The 15220-nt window shown below is 37.8% G+C and overlaps 1 protein-coding gene across 2 annotated transcripts; it reads left to right on the plus strand.

Annotated features, from left to right (window-relative positions):
* The first annotated feature begins 62 nt into the window (after positions 1-62).
* Positions 63-12185, plus strand: POGLUT2 (protein O-glucosyltransferase 2). Of its 2 annotated transcripts, XM_045567573.1 has the most exons (10): positions 64-573; positions 1819-2024; positions 3416-3621; positions 3813-3890; positions 5537-5709; positions 5831-6068; positions 7446-7655; positions 8739-8828; positions 9991-10098; positions 11948-12185. In XM_045567573.1, the coding sequence occupies exons 1-10, from the start codon at positions 392-394 to the stop codon at positions 11963-11965; spliced, it is 1509 nt and encodes a 502-aa protein (XP_045423529.1). In that variant the 5' UTR covers positions 64-391; the 3' UTR covers positions 11966-12185. The 2 variants fall into 2 exon arrangements, 1 of the variants encoding a protein (XP_045423529.1); XR_006739008.1 differs by lacking the exon at positions 11948-12185 and having other exon boundaries at positions 63-573; positions 7446-7660; positions 9991-10077.
* Positions 12186-15220: the final 3035 nt, after the last annotated feature.

The following is a 15220-nucleotide window of genomic DNA, read 5'->3' on the forward strand; positions in this document are numbered from 1 at the left end:
ACTCCGCCATCCACTTGGAGAAGGCCTTACTGAGCCTGGCGCGACACCCGGGCCAATCCCCTCACTCTGCACCTTGGCTGGAACCTGAGACGGATTCGCCCCCAAATGATGCTCCAGTGGCAGGAGCAGCACAAGTTTATCCTTGTCCCGAGAAAGGGGAGCAGCGCGGTTCTTGCCCCTTTCAGCAGAACGAGTGGCATCCTTCATCTGGACGTGCCAAGGCTCGGGTTGTGATTTTCCTGGGGACGGTGGAGACCCGCGCGCCTGCCCTGCACGTCAGGCGACACGCCGTGGAGCCCTGTTTGCTGCTGTGACCGGCCAACGTGCGTTTCCGTCCACCTCTTACACGTCTTCATTTATCCGTGGATCATTTCCAGAGTGCGTCTTGTAAATGTTTAGCACGTTGCTGCTTTACTGCTTCTTTCTGGGGACTGTTCCAGCACTTGCCGAGACCGGCGAAGAGAGGCGCCTGAGCCCGGAGAAGAGCGAAATATGGGGACCCGGTCTAAAAGCGGATGTCGTCCTCCCCGCCCGCTATTTCTATATTCAGGCGGTGGATACATTCGGGAATAGGTAAGTCTAGAAACGGCACCTTAACTATTTTGGATTGCAGTTGAAACTGTAATCTCCCTTAAACTTTTCTCTTTAGAAGACTTTGTTTCTCCATAGCAGTTAAATTCCAGTGCATTTGGGTGCTATCCGCATCTGGTTTAACAGTGTCCCCCCGATCGCAATGAATTTTTCTCTGTAGCTGTAGAAATAATTCTGAATTATAATATATAGAATATTATACATAGAATATATAATACAATAATAACTTTATCTACTAGCCATTTTGATAGGGATTTCCACATTACCAGGGCAAGACAAAGCCCCCCCCCTGCCTTGCTGGGAATACTATTAATATTTTGTAACTACTTTTCGCATAAGCTGTGGTATTTACCCCAGTTGCTAGACACTCAGTAGACACGCAGGTAAGCATGTTTTGAAACTCAAAAAGAAAAATGAAGTACTATTTGAAACTTTAGCGTTTGGAGGGAAAGTATCAATGTATGAATCTCCTATATGATTGTAACAAACAGTTATTTCATCCTAATAAATTAAATACATTAACATTGTACTTAAAACTTATTTTTATTATTAGAATACTTCTGAAGTGATTGTCTTCATTATTGTTGGATGCTGACCGTGTATGTTTTGTAGGGAAAAAAAACAGTGTCAGAATAAAAGGTTTTCAAAGCAAAGAACAGGAAGATTGTAAATTTTGTCATTTGGCTATGAATACTACAACTGGGGAAACTCAATAACATCTTAGCAAGAACACCCACTCCAAAAAAAACTTTTATACAGTGACAGTAAGATGATACACTACCTACTTACTGTGTTTTTGCCCATAACTGTGAGCATGATTTATAATACTGATATTTTAAAGAATCATTGACAGAGATTTTGCAAAATAAGATCATTCTGATCGGAGGCACAATTTGAACACAAATTTCTAGATGTGATGGGTGTGAAAGAAATAGTAGGTTGATAAGAATATTTCTATATATGAAATGCATAAGTATATTCTAGGCTTATATACATTAGTAGTCTTGACATATCCCCTTGTGATTGTCTAATGAAACTATTTTCCTCTTTTAAAAAAAAAAATTCTTATTCATCATATTCATGGTACTAAGAGCATTAGAGAGGTGTAATCATATACTAAAAGAAGAACATGGAAGAGAATAGTAAAGTTTCCAGACTGAAGAGCATACTTATTGTGCATTTGTTCCTTTAAATAATTTTTATATCTTATTGCTCTTCCCATCACAGATTCACATCTTCTCCGGGTGAAAAGGTGTTCCTAGTGAAAATCTCAGCACCAGAGGAACAATTCACCAGAGTTGGAGTCCAGGTTTTAGACCGAAAGGATGGGTCCTTCATAGTACGATACAGAATGTATGCAAGCTACAGAAATCTGAAGGTAGAAGTTAAATTCCAAGGTCAACATGTGGCCCAATCCCCCTATATTTTAAAAGGTAATTTGGAAAATAATTTTGCAACAGCAGTATTTGAATACAATAGTACACATCATTCTATCAATAAAAATAACTTATCATACTTTACTACTCGAAAGCTAAATTTCCTACTCCAAAAATAACTTTCCTACTCGAAAGCTAAATTAGGAGTCCTGGTAAAAGAGAGAAATTCAAGATTTAAATGGAAATTATAATTCACTAAAGAGCAAGGAACGTATTAATAGAGAATTTGCTCCCTGAAGGCACAACCTTAGCAAGAATTATCAAGCTCTGTATGTGGTCATATATGATACTTTCTTAATTGGACATACATGACTTAAGAAACTGATGCATGTTATTGAAATTTGGTAGATCATTTCAGGAAAGGAGATGGCTTGAAGGAGGCGTTGGTGACTGTTGTTTTTGATCTTTGTTCCGATGCCATTTTTCCAGAGAAATTCTCTGATGTTTTCTTATACAGGATGAGAGTACAGCTTTGTTGCCTAGAGCCATCTCCTTCCCTCTCATGGGAGACAGTACCCTAAAACAGTGGGGAAGGAATATACACAAAGTGTGTATACAAAGGCAGGAATTTTCCATCCCTCCTCCCACCCCCAAGAAAGGTAAACATTTTTTAGAAGTGTCTAGGTTCCTTTCCTGCATTCTACCAGAACCACATGGTACAGTACAACTTTCTAACCTTGAAAAGATACTCCATTGTCAACTACTGCATGGGTCAGGTGGGGATCTGAGAATTACCGTAAGGAATGACAGTAAAAAAATCTCAATTCAGATTCTGCTACATTGTTAGTACTATTTCTACAAATATATAATTAACCCATTATAAAATTAGTGAAATGGATTGTTTTGAGGGTTACTTTTACTTCTTTATAATTCTTTTTTTAAAAAAGGATAGGATTTCCTTGTTTACTTTTGTTGTTAATGATGAGTAAAGTCCCTTAGACACTTAGAACCTATTTATATAATAGACCAGTGAAATATTAATTCATATTACTTTTGTCTTTCATTAAAATAGGTATACTCTTCTGATATCCTTTTACCAGTATTTGGTTATTATTAAGTACACAAAACATAAAGAATAATGAACTGTATTGTCTACTGTAGAGCATAAATCAGTGCCTGTTGGCTTTCTTTTGGACTTATGTAAAGAGGACCTCATTATGAAAATATCATAAGACTTCACTGTGAAGAGCTGTCAGAATAGAAGGCTGACGCACTGCAATGCCCCCATGTAATAAAAATGTGTTTCTTTTAAAATGTGTTTTCAATCAAAATGCCCCTCCTAGCCAACTAGGCAAAAATCCACAAAATCATATTTTGGATATGTGTTATATGTTTCAAATGCTGAGTGAAATTATTACTGCCATACTTTGTTATTTGTGTGTAAATAGGGCCAGTTTACCATGAAAACTGTGACTGTCCTGTGGAAGACAGTGCAGCCTGGCTACGAGAGATGAACTGCCCAGAAACCATTACTCAGATTCAGAAAGATCTGGCACATTTCCCTGCTGTCGACCCAGAAAAGATTGCAGCAGAAATCCCAAAAAGATTTGGACAGAGGCAGAGCTTGTGCCACTATACCTTGAAGGATAACAAGGTACAACATATGACTGAGGTTTGCTTGTTTGTTTTTGGTGATTTTTGTTTGTTTGTTTTGACCATTTAGCTACAATTAACTAAATATTTTATTAAACATCATCCTAGTGAGGATCATTATGACAAGCTTTTCCTCAGTGAAGTCTGCCAGTATTTTTAGACTAACATAATATATGGTAAATTCTCTTTTAGGTTTATATCAAGACTCACGGTGAACATGTAGGTTTTAGAATTTTCATGGATGCCATACTACTTTCTTTGACTAGGAAGGTAAGTATATGTTTTCTCTTAGATTCAACAGATAATTTAAGCCCAGGTTTTAGAATATAATTTTTCAAAATAAAAATAATAACAATGCCAGAGGTATTCTATTCTGGAGCCATTTTAAAATACTATTCTGAAGTTTTATGTCATGTAGGATGCCTGTGTTTGTTTCCAAGGGCTGCTGTAACAAAGTACTACAAACTGGGTGACTTTAAATAGCAGAGATTTATGCTGTCACAGTTCTGGTGGCTAGAAGTCCAAAATCAAAGTGTCAGCAGAGCCAGACTCCCTCTGAGATTCTGGGTAGCATCCTTCTCTACCACTTCCTAGCTTCTAGCAGTGGTTTCAATCTTAGTGTCCCCTGGCTTGCAGCTGCATAGCCTCTGGCCTCTGCCTCTGTCATCACATAGCCTTTTCCCCTCATGTGTCTTTGTCAGTGTCACTTCTCCACTTTTCATGAGGGCACCAGTCATACTGGATTAACAGCTGAACATACTCCAGTATGACCTCATCTTAACTAATTACATCTGCAATGACCCTATTTCCAAGTAAGATCATTCTGAGATACTAGGGTTTAAGGCTTCAGCATATCTTTTTTCAGAGACAAAATTCAACCATAACAATACTCTGTAGAGGAAAGAAAATGGCTTATAATAAAACTATTTTGGTACTAAACCTACTTTGAGTCCAAAAAAGACTTGCTTTATACTGAATACTACTCCTTGGTATAATGTGCCTTAGTGGGGTTCTAGTGGAATACTTTGTCAGTAATATTAAAATAGCTGTATGAAAAACTATAGCAACATTTTTGTCAATTGTATATTTATTTATAATCTATTATAATATTGAGTAATTTGCACATGTATTGTGATTGAATTACTCATGGAAAATTATAGTGCCTTCTTTTTTGAGATTGCAAAGCACTTATAGTCAGTTAATTCTGAATGTAGGTGGTTATGTAGCATCAGTATTATGCCTCCTTTAAGCTAAGATATCAGAGTACTGACGAATTTTTCTTGTGCATCTGTGTCAATCCATAGAAAAATAAGAATATTCTTTAAGATTCCAATTTCTCAAGATGCTTCTCAGCCCGGTCAACATAATTATTGCCTTACAAGAATATATCTCTTATTTTGCAAATACTCTAAACATTTTCTATGGCTAGATAAAACAGATTCTTTCAACATCTTCATGCCATTTGTTAGTAGCAGCAGCATACATAGTTTCAAAGTTACTATGCTGGCCTTGGGATGGGTTCCTGAGTTCAAATCCTGGTCCTGCTACCTACCTGGAGTATGTTTCTACAATGGAAGCATCTGGCTCATTAACAAGAAACTAGGGTTAGAGTCCCAGGTGCTGTTTTTAAAATTATTTTCCAGTAATTTTCTTTCTGTTTGACCATCATAGAGTTTCTTGGCAGTCTTAGAACAGAGATTACCTTTACCATTTCATCCCTTTTGTAGGAAACCTAGAATACTTATATATATGACCAAATCCTAAAAAAATTATCTAAGATTCAAACCGGGATAATTATCATTACCTGAAGTTTCTAAGGTTGGCCTTTCATTTGGCAATTTCTAATTTAAATTGATAAATACAAGATATTATCCAAAGCAAGAAATATGAATAGGATCTTTGTTTCCTTTTTTTAGGTGAAGATGCCAGATGTGGAGTTTTTTGTTAATTTAGGAGACTGGCCTTTAGAAAAAAAGAAATCCAATTCTAACATCCATCCAATCTTTTCCTGGTGTGGCTCTACAGATTCCAAGGATATCGTGATGCCTACCTATGACTTGACTGAGTCTGTTCTAGAAACCATGGGCCGGTGAGAGATGGGTCAGGGTTGACCCAGAGCCTTGGTTTTTTTTCTTTGGTGAGTTCTTTCCCAACAACTTTTGTGACATGACGGTTTGGGAGGAAAATCTGTCGCACTTTCTGTCTTCTAGAGTAAGTCTGGATATGCTGTCTGTGCAAGCTAACACGGGTCCTCCCTGGGAAAGCAAAAACTCCACAGCTGTCTGGAGAGGGCGAGACAGCCGCAAAGAGAGACTCGAGCTGGTCAAACTCAGTAGAAAACACCCAGAACTCATAGATGCTGCTTTTACCAACTTTTTCTTCTTTAAACATGATGAAAGCCTGTATGGTCCCATTGTGAAACACATTTCATTTTTCGATTTCTTCAAGGTATGATATCATTGGTGGCCAGTCCTTTTCGTTTTTCTAACTTGTGTGTAAATAGTACTTTGAGGAAGGGAAGTTGAAGCCTGTAAATTCCAGGGGATGGGAGCAGTAAGCACAAAACTTAGTGAATATCAAGGCACAGGGGGCCTGGGACTAGCTTGGCAACCTGAGCTGTACTCACTACCCAGCCCTGACATTAAATATGCGCTGAGGGAGCTTGAAGCCTGGGTAGAGCTAGGATTTTTTTTTCCCAGTTAATCCTCAAGATAAGCACATGTCAGCTCCAAATCCTTTTTTATTAATAAGTACATTTAAGTCATTTTATAAATATTTTTGCCCAGAGCCACATTATCACAATAGACTGTAGAAGATATAAACCAGTGGTTTCTTATCAGGCCTTCTGGTGGGGAATGACTTGAAACCCATCCAAATGTTCTGCCTGGGAATTCTGGGGGTTAGGGATCACTTTCTGTGTCTAGAATGTGCATTGCTCATGTTTCCCAGGGAGTAATCCTTCTTCTGACATCTCCCTTTTTAAAGGCAGTGGGCAGTGCCTTGCTCTTTAGACCACTGGGTGCTTCCTGAAGTCCCATGTGGTATAGAGACAGGTGGGCAAAAGGTCTTCTGTATGTGGAAGACAAATGATGAGTGAGCTCTATCTGCCCTGTGGATGGCCAGGTTTTCCTTTGGTGGGTTATGTGGAGGTAGGTAGACCTAAAGAATGCTATGACTTGTCAGTGGTTTTTCCATATGCTTATCTCAAAGTTTTTTGAAAGAAATTATTATAACCAAAGAGAGCAGATACTAGCCATCCTTGCTCAGAGGGAAGGATGTTACATCTTGCCTCGGCTTTATTTCCTGCCTGATGAATTTTCTACAACTAAAGGCTATTGATTACCACAGTCCTATTGAATATTTTTATTCATAAGATGTTCTTGTCCCAGAGCTTGCTAATTTCCTTAAGACATATGTGTGGCCCTCTGGTGTTTAAAAAATACTACTAACATGCCTCAGAATGTGCTGTCAGGTGCACATGTGCCATCAAAAAAGCACTAGAGGAATTACAAAGTCACAAATAAATTTATCTTTCCTTATGTTGTAGCATTAGAACAACAGCTTTGTTATTTTATTGTCTGCTTCCACATTAGATTTATTGCCTCCTTTGCAAAATTTATTCTAAGAGCCCATCAATGTGAGCGTATTGCTCTAGGTCAACCCGTTATATAATAGCACTAACTAAATGGCAAAGGCAGAGGGCAAAATCTGGCCAACTGGTATCTGAGGATGGCAAGAGTCTATGTGTGGAATGGAGAGGAGCATAAAGAGAGTGAAAACAAGGAAACAGAATGGAAGTTCTTAAACTTTACCACTGTTTTGCAGCATAAGTATCAAATAAATATCGATGGCACTGTGGCAGCTTATCGCCTGCCGTATCTACTGGTTGGTGACAGTGTTGTGCTGAAGCAGGACTCCATCTACTATGAACACTTTTACAATGAGCTGCAGCCGTGGAAACACTACATTCCTGTTAAAAGCAACCTGAGCGATCTGCTAGAAAAACTTAAATGGGCAAAAGATCACGATGAAGAGGTAAGGTCAGTCTCCTCCAAGGCTTCCTTCCACTTATACCCCGATGTCACAGGTCCATTTGAAATGTTTTGTGCCAGGGCTGTCCAGGATGCTCAGATGCAGACTTTTACCTGTAAATGGGAAGCTGCCTGCCCATGGATAGCAAAGCAGTTTCCCTTGGATGAACACAGCAGGCATTATGTCTTTTTTTTGTTTTGTTTTAAAGACAGTGTCTCACTCTTGCTCAGGCTGGTCTCAAACTCCTGACCTCAAGTGATCCTCCTGCCTCGGCCTCCCAGAGTGCTAGGATTACAGGCATCAGCCACCATGCCTGGCCAGCATTGTGTCTTGAAATAACTGTCCACCCTGCATGTGAAACAAAAAGCCAAACCTTGGCCTTGATAATACCTTTTCTGTCAGTTCCGTTGGTTTGAGCTGCAACCACTGCCTCTACTAGCAGTATGAAAATTAAGGTGGCCAGTCTGGCAGAAGGAGTCACTAGCTATGCTGTCGATTAAAGTGAGGGATTGCATGAAATAAGCTTGAACTTAATTGTCTGCTGAAAATTGTGAAGGCAATACAGTAAGCTTCGTCTTGCATTTACTTTATAAAGTCATTGTTACCTCTCCAAGAGAGGCTTAATTCTAGTAGGCTCAGTATGACTTCTCAAACTTTCAAACTTAAAAAACCAACCTTTTTTGAAAATTCTTTTTCAATTTCAATAGATTTTGGGTTACAAGTGTTTTCTGTTACATGGATGAATTGTATAGTGAAATCAGGGCTTTTAGTGTACCCATTGTTCAAATAGTGTACATTGTACCCCATAGATCATTTTTGATCCCTCACCTCCCTCCTACTCTTCCCCCTTCTTAATTTCCAATGTCCATTATTCCACTTTGTGTGACCATATATGCCCATAATGAAAAATCTCTCTTTGATTTGAGCAAATATACTCTGTTAAATGTTTCTTTTACCACATAAAACTACCCCCAAAGATGTTTCCTACTATTGTCCCACTGTATAGGTACTCTCAAGATCAGTTTACATATGTCTTCTTGGGGAAAAAAATAAGTTTCATTAAAGGCTCTTTTGTTGTTCCCATAGGCAAAAAAGATAGCAAAAGCGGGACAAGAATTTGCAAGAAATAATCTCATGGGTGATGACATATTCTGTTATTATTTCAAACTTTTCCAGGTCAGTATTTTCCAAGAAAATAGTCATATAACTTATAACTAGACATGTTAAGAACAAGTAATATTTCACTTAATTCCCAAAATATATTAATATAAGGAGATATATGTTCTTCTGTGGGTGAAAATCAGGGACAAATATTAAGTAATAATAAAAAATAGTTGAAAACCAAAGATTAGCTAATAGAGAGTATTACACTCAAGTGAAAAGTATTAATATTGGACTATGTGGTATGTGATTAGAAAACTGGCCTCTGATCCTGCAAAGTTATTGTATATGGATTTGTATTTAATATTTTCTCTTTTTTCTGTTGTTACTGCCTTACCGTTTCCTTGTCTGAACAGTGCAAGGTGTCTTTGGGCCTCTTGTCCTGACCCCATGTGAGCCATGACTTCTGTTGGAAATTATTTCCATGGGCCCAAGCATTTAGGGATAGTAATCAAAGCATCTCTAACCATGTGAAAGGCTTTTTTAAAAAATGCAGTAAGTTATTTGCTAATAATAGTACTAGATTTAGATTAAGATTTTTTAACTCACAATTACAGATAGCCCATCTCTGAGGCTCTGTTCTAGAACAAATGTGGTCTGTTACTGATCTGTACTGGCCCTCCCCCTTTTGTAACCTCCCCTTGATGAAGGGATACAGAGAGGGAATCATGTGGAATGAGTGAATTGGGGGGATTTACTCTCTGGATTTCTAAGGATCCACGGAGTAGTGTTCATTCATTCAGCTAACATTTAGCTTAAGTAGTTAGCACAGTGTCCCACCCAGAGTAAGCACATAATTAGTGGAGATGATGACTGTGGTCATGAAAGCCATGATGAGGAAAGCAAAAAGAGTCCCCATCCTCAAATTCTCAGTCTAGGGAAGATTGCATGCAAAATTGTTTTTATCATAAGGCAGAAGGTGGTTAAAAAAAAAAAGAAGTCATATAAATTTAGGATAGAATAATGAGAGGTCTGTCAGGAATAGGCAGTCAATATTCAAAGGACATCCACCTCTCAAGAGCTCTGCTGTGTGTTTAAGGTGGGTGTGTATGGAGGACTTTGCAGATCACCTGTGAATTAAATGGATCATAGTCTTTGTAAATTCCAGCATGTCTCATTTGTTGAATGTACTTAAAATTGTTGTGTAAGGAATGCTTTTGTATTGTTGCTTGAACAGGAATATGCCAATTTACAAGTGAGTGAGCCCCAAATCCGAGAGGGTATGAAAAGGGTAGAACCACAGACGGAGGATGACCTCTTTCCTTGCACGTGCCATAGGAAAAAGGTAACCAGAACTGACCTTCTGGCTAGTGTCGGAGTAAGAACTAACATTGATCTAAATTTGCATTCATTCCTTTAGTCATCCTGTCAGGCAACGAATATTTGAGTTCCTCCTGAGGCATCCAAGCAATTCAGTCTACTAGAGAGACAGATATATTAGATGATAAAAATCCACAGGAAAGGATGCTAAAATGCAGTTAAGTGAGAAGACTTAGTAGCTCCCTGGCAAAGTTGAGGGAAGCCTTTTTTTTTTTTTCTGAGACAGAGTCTCACTCTGTCTCCCCAGCTAGAATGCAGTAACATCATCATAACTCACTGCAACCTCAAACTCCTGGGCTCAAGTGATCCTCCTGCCTCAGCCTCCCAAGTACCTGGGCCTGTAGGTGTGCACACCATACCCAGCCTTGAGGGAAGTGTTTTTTAATGTGAGAATTCAGATCACATGGTATTTAAATAGATAATTACAGTTCAAAAAGTACTTTCACATGTATCATCTGATGCCCTCATCTTGTGATATAGGTTTGGCAAAGTTCATCATCCCAATTTAAAGAAGAAAAAATATATAACCATGATTATTTGTGTTATCAAATTATTCATTTAAAAATAGTCTCTGTTGATACCACTACATAAGGATTTCATTTATCAAAGTCAGATTCACGTCTGGACTTGTAAGATAAAAGGACCTTAGAGTTCATCTACTAAATGCTTTCATTTTTATGGTTAACAAAACTGAGCCCAAAGAATTTAGCTCAGAATCTTCTAACTGGATTATGGCAAAGCAAAAACCAGTATCTCATCCTCAGATTATGTGTATATTTTTGTATAAAGACGTTGTGTGATGGAGAACTGTCTTTTTGATTATGGTTATTTTTTTTGTTTGAAGGAATATGAATAGTATAAACTACAGCATATACGTATGTGTGTGTATGTGTACATAAAATACATTATTTTAAGCAGCATCATTATGTTTCTGAATGGACAAACTCAAGATTATGGTATTGTAATCAAAGATGAGAAGGCAGATTAGGCAATTTTTATATCTACCTCTCAAGGAGGTTTCAAAGGGATAGGTGACACTGGCCCCAGTGGTATGACAGAACCAGTTCATAGGAGCTCACCCATTGTAAGTATTCAGGAATTTTGCACACTAGATAAATTTCTGGTAGCTTGGCATCAGTCTAGTGGAAGTATTTACACCATAGCAAATAGCATATGCTACAAATCAAAATTTTGGTTGTGTTGTTTTTTTTGAGAACTGATTTACCACTATCTGGCTCTCAGAGGTGGTACATCATCAGTGCTAACCCCCGTTAGTGCTACGGCCATAAATCAGTTAAAGAAGAATTGTCAAATCAAAAGGTACCCCCTCGCCACGTTTGTGATTTGGTATCAAAACACTTCTTACTTTGGCTCCAAATGAGACTGGGCAGCTTCCTTTCTGCATTTCTGTTTAATTTTTTATCTTTATCTAAGTGTTTTAGAGGAGATACCAAATCACTGTCTTCTACTGATTAGTAGAAGTTAGGGGCTAGAGTGATAGCTTTGTTTATTTCTTGCTTGTTGTCCATTCTAAACTTTCACTGATACTGTTCATAACACAAGGTCTTTAACATAATAAAGACCCATGGATGTTTGGGTTCCCAATCAGTAGCCTGTGAATCACAACGTGATTTTACCCATGTGGATGAGTCCGATCCTCTAGAAATAGTCCTAGGCCCTAAAAGCCTCTGGCAGTAACTTGGCTTTTTCCCCCCTCTCATCATTAGGGAAAAATAATTAATAGACTAATGTTAGTCTTCTTTACTCATATAAGATTTCTTGGTGGCTCTAAATATTTTGCTTCTTCATTGCAGACCAAAGATGAACTTTGATATGCAAAATACCTTCCATTCAAATAATGGTGCTCTGAAGACTCTTCTTAACTGAAAAGAAGACTGTTTTTTAAGTATTCATTCCATGGACAATATAAAACCTGCCATGTGATTGTTTGGATTATGAAGATATGTTTCTACCTATTATGCAGTATTCTCATGACTGTCCTTTAAAGCAAATTTTTAAAATTTTATAATAAAACCACCTTTATTTTAAAGGCCTGTGTTATGCCACTTCGTAGCTGTGTTTGGACCATGGAGCACTAAAAAGAGAGGGAATCTGAGTCCTTGACTCACAGTAGCCCAGACCCCTGCCCAGACTTGTTTTATATGACAGAACAATAGACCCCTATCTCCTTTAAGCCACTATTATTGCTGATACTCAGCCACTCGCAGCTGAACTTACTAATACATCATACTAAGCCTATCATTATCTGGCCTCTGCCTGCATCTTCAGTCAAACCTCTCAGCACTTTCTAATGTGAATCCTGTAGTCTAGCAACACCAGTCCCCTCCCAATTCTGTCAGTACCTGTTTCCTTACCTTCCTAATACCTGCCTTTCCCTTGGTCTGGAATGCCAGGATTCTCTCTTCTTCATCCAGCTCAGACATCCTTTGATGCTCATTTCAGGAATCTAGATTCACCTCTGAATCTTCTCCTCTGCACACTTACATCGTTGTATTCACCACACTATGTGCTAATTATCCATCTGGTTCTCTCTCTTGCTCTTACCAGATTTTAAGCACCTTGACTGCAGACACTATGCTTTTCTTCTGGGTAGTTGTAGAGTCTAATAGGGTACCTGCAACTACAAAGGCTGAATAAATATTGAATGGATAAATGAATGAATGAAAATCACTTTAAAATACAGCTAAAAGAATTAAAAAGGAATGAGAAATCCTAATACTGAATCATATCATTTTCTACAAATTCCCTCACCTAATATTCTCCCATCTATCTTCTAGTTAAATAATCTTATAAATTTTTTAAATTATGAAATATACACACAGAAGAACATAAATATATATCTGCAGTTTAAAAATAATCATTAAAAAATCCATGTAACTACTGACAAAAATTCTTTATTTGACCAAACTTTGCTCAGGCTCCTGAATCTTCTCCTAGACCTACTTGTGCATTGCCTTATAAAATCCAGTTTTAGCAAGAACCCTGATAAGTCAGTTTATCAAAATCCCCCAACCTCCTTATCTGATCACTCTCCATATCTAATCAGGTTCTTCTTCGTCCACCATTGCCCAGATGATGTCTGATTATGCTGGCCTATTTTCAGCAAGACTCCTTTAGGTCCATAGAACCAGAATCTCCATTACTCCTGATATTTCCTCTTAGTAATTTTCCATCCACTGACCCTTACCATAGTTGTTGGCTGTAAATGCCCACTTTTCCATGCTGTGTCTGGAACTGAGCCTGATTCTATACCGAGTTTTTTTTCCCCTATTGCAATAGTCATGAATAGCATCTGTTTTTATTGCTTTAACTATTGTCCAGCTCTGGTTTTTATTTGACATTACCACTTGGGTTCAGGCATAGAACATTGCTGGCACCTTAAAAAGTGCCTCACCCTATCATATTCCCCCCTCCCCATAACCACTATTGTGATGCCTGTAACAATCTTTTCTTTGCCTTTTTAATAGTTTTACCACTTACATATACTTTCCCAAGCAACACAGTTTAATCATGCCTATTTTTAAGTTGTTACAAATGAAATCATACCAAACATTTTTGTTGTCACTTGCCTATTAATGCACATAGTAGCAGTTCATTTTTAATATGTAGAGAATATTTCATCATATGAATATGATCACTTTATTTCATCATTCCTTTGTAGATGGGCATTTGGGATGTTCCTGTTTTGGGGGAATGTCAGTGAATGCTACTGTGAGCATTCTTATTCATGTTTCTTGGCCACAATTGCTTAGACATAGTATTATTAGGTTATAAAGAATGTATATCTGTAATTTTACCAGATAATGTCAAGTGAGTCTAAATTGCCCCAATTTATGCCCTCTCCAGGGCTGTATGGGATTTTCAGTTGCTTTATTTCCTTGCTGTTGATAACATTTGATACTACCAGTCTCTCAAATTTTTTGACAATCCAATTTCTATGAAATGGTAACTCATTATGTTTTCTTATTTGTTTTTTTTTCAAGACCAATCAGACAAGGTAACTCATTATGTTTTAATTTTCATTTCTCTGATTACTAATGAGGCTGACCATCTTTTTATGTGGTTGTGAGCCATTTATGTTGCATCTTATAGAATTTTTAAATTTTTATTCCTTTTTTTGTTTGTTTTTGGCTCATTTTCCTACTAAGTTGTTTGACTTCTTGGTTGATTCATAGAAGTGTATTTTGGAGCTATTACTTTGTTGGTTGTATATGCTACTTTATGACATGTCTTAGACTGTCATTTCAATGTCTTTTAATGCTCAAAAGATCATAATTTTAATGTAGAGGATATATCAATCTTTTTTTATGGCTAGTGCTTTTTGAGTCTTGTTCAAGCTATCCTTCCTTATCCCAGGGTCATTAAGCCAGGCCTATGTTATCTTCTATATGAGTTTCCCAGGACTGTCTCAGCAAATCACTACAATTTAATTTCTGTTGGTGACTTAAATTTATTCTCTGACAGTTCTGGAGGCCAGAAATGTGAAATCAAGGTATCAGCAGTGTTGGTTCCTTCTGGAGGCTCTGGGGGAGTATCTGTTCCACGCTTCTTTTACTGCTTCTGGTGGGTTCTGGCAGTTCTTAGAGTTCCTTGGCTTCTAGATGCATGACTCCAGTCTCTGCCTCTGCATCACCTGGTCTTCCCCTCTGTGTATCTCTGTGTTTTCTCCTTTTCTGTCTCTTATAAAGATACTCATAATTGGATTTAGGGCCCATCCTAAATCCAGGATGATCTCATCGTAAGAATTTTAATTATATTTGCAAAGACTCTATTTCTAAATAAGGTCACATTTCACAGGTAGCCCAGTTAGGACTTGGACATTTCCTTTTTGGGGCCACTCTTCAACCCAGTACATGTTCTAAAAAATTCCCTTTGAAATTAGGAACAACATAAGGATTCCCACCATTGCATACTACTATTCAACATAGTGCTGGAGGTCTAAGCTAGCACAATAAGTCTAGAAAAAGAGATAAAGGCTATAAGGATGGAAAAATAATGAATAAAATTGTCATTCAAAGCAGATGCTATGCTTCAGTACACAGAAAATCCAAATATACTTACAAATA

Source organism: Lemur catta, chromosome 13, assembly GCF_020740605.2.
Source record: "Lemur catta isolate mLemCat1 chromosome 13, mLemCat1.pri, whole genome shotgun sequence".
NCBI classification, from domain to species: Eukaryota; Metazoa; Chordata; class Mammalia; order Primates; family Lemuridae; genus Lemur; species Lemur catta.

Coding starts and splice junctions, on each gene's coding strand:
- POGLUT2 (XM_045567573.1), top strand. CDS start 392: ATGTTTAGCACGTTGCTGCTTTACTGCTTCTTTCTGGGGACTGTTCCA. Junction 3,622..3,812: donor ATACCTTGAAGGATAACAAG/GTACAACATATG, acceptor ATTCTCTTTTAG/GTTTATATCAAGACTCACGG. Junction 8,829..9,990: donor ATTATTTCAAACTTTTCCAG/GTCAGTATTTTC, acceptor TTGCTTGAACAG/GAATATGCCAATTTACAAGT.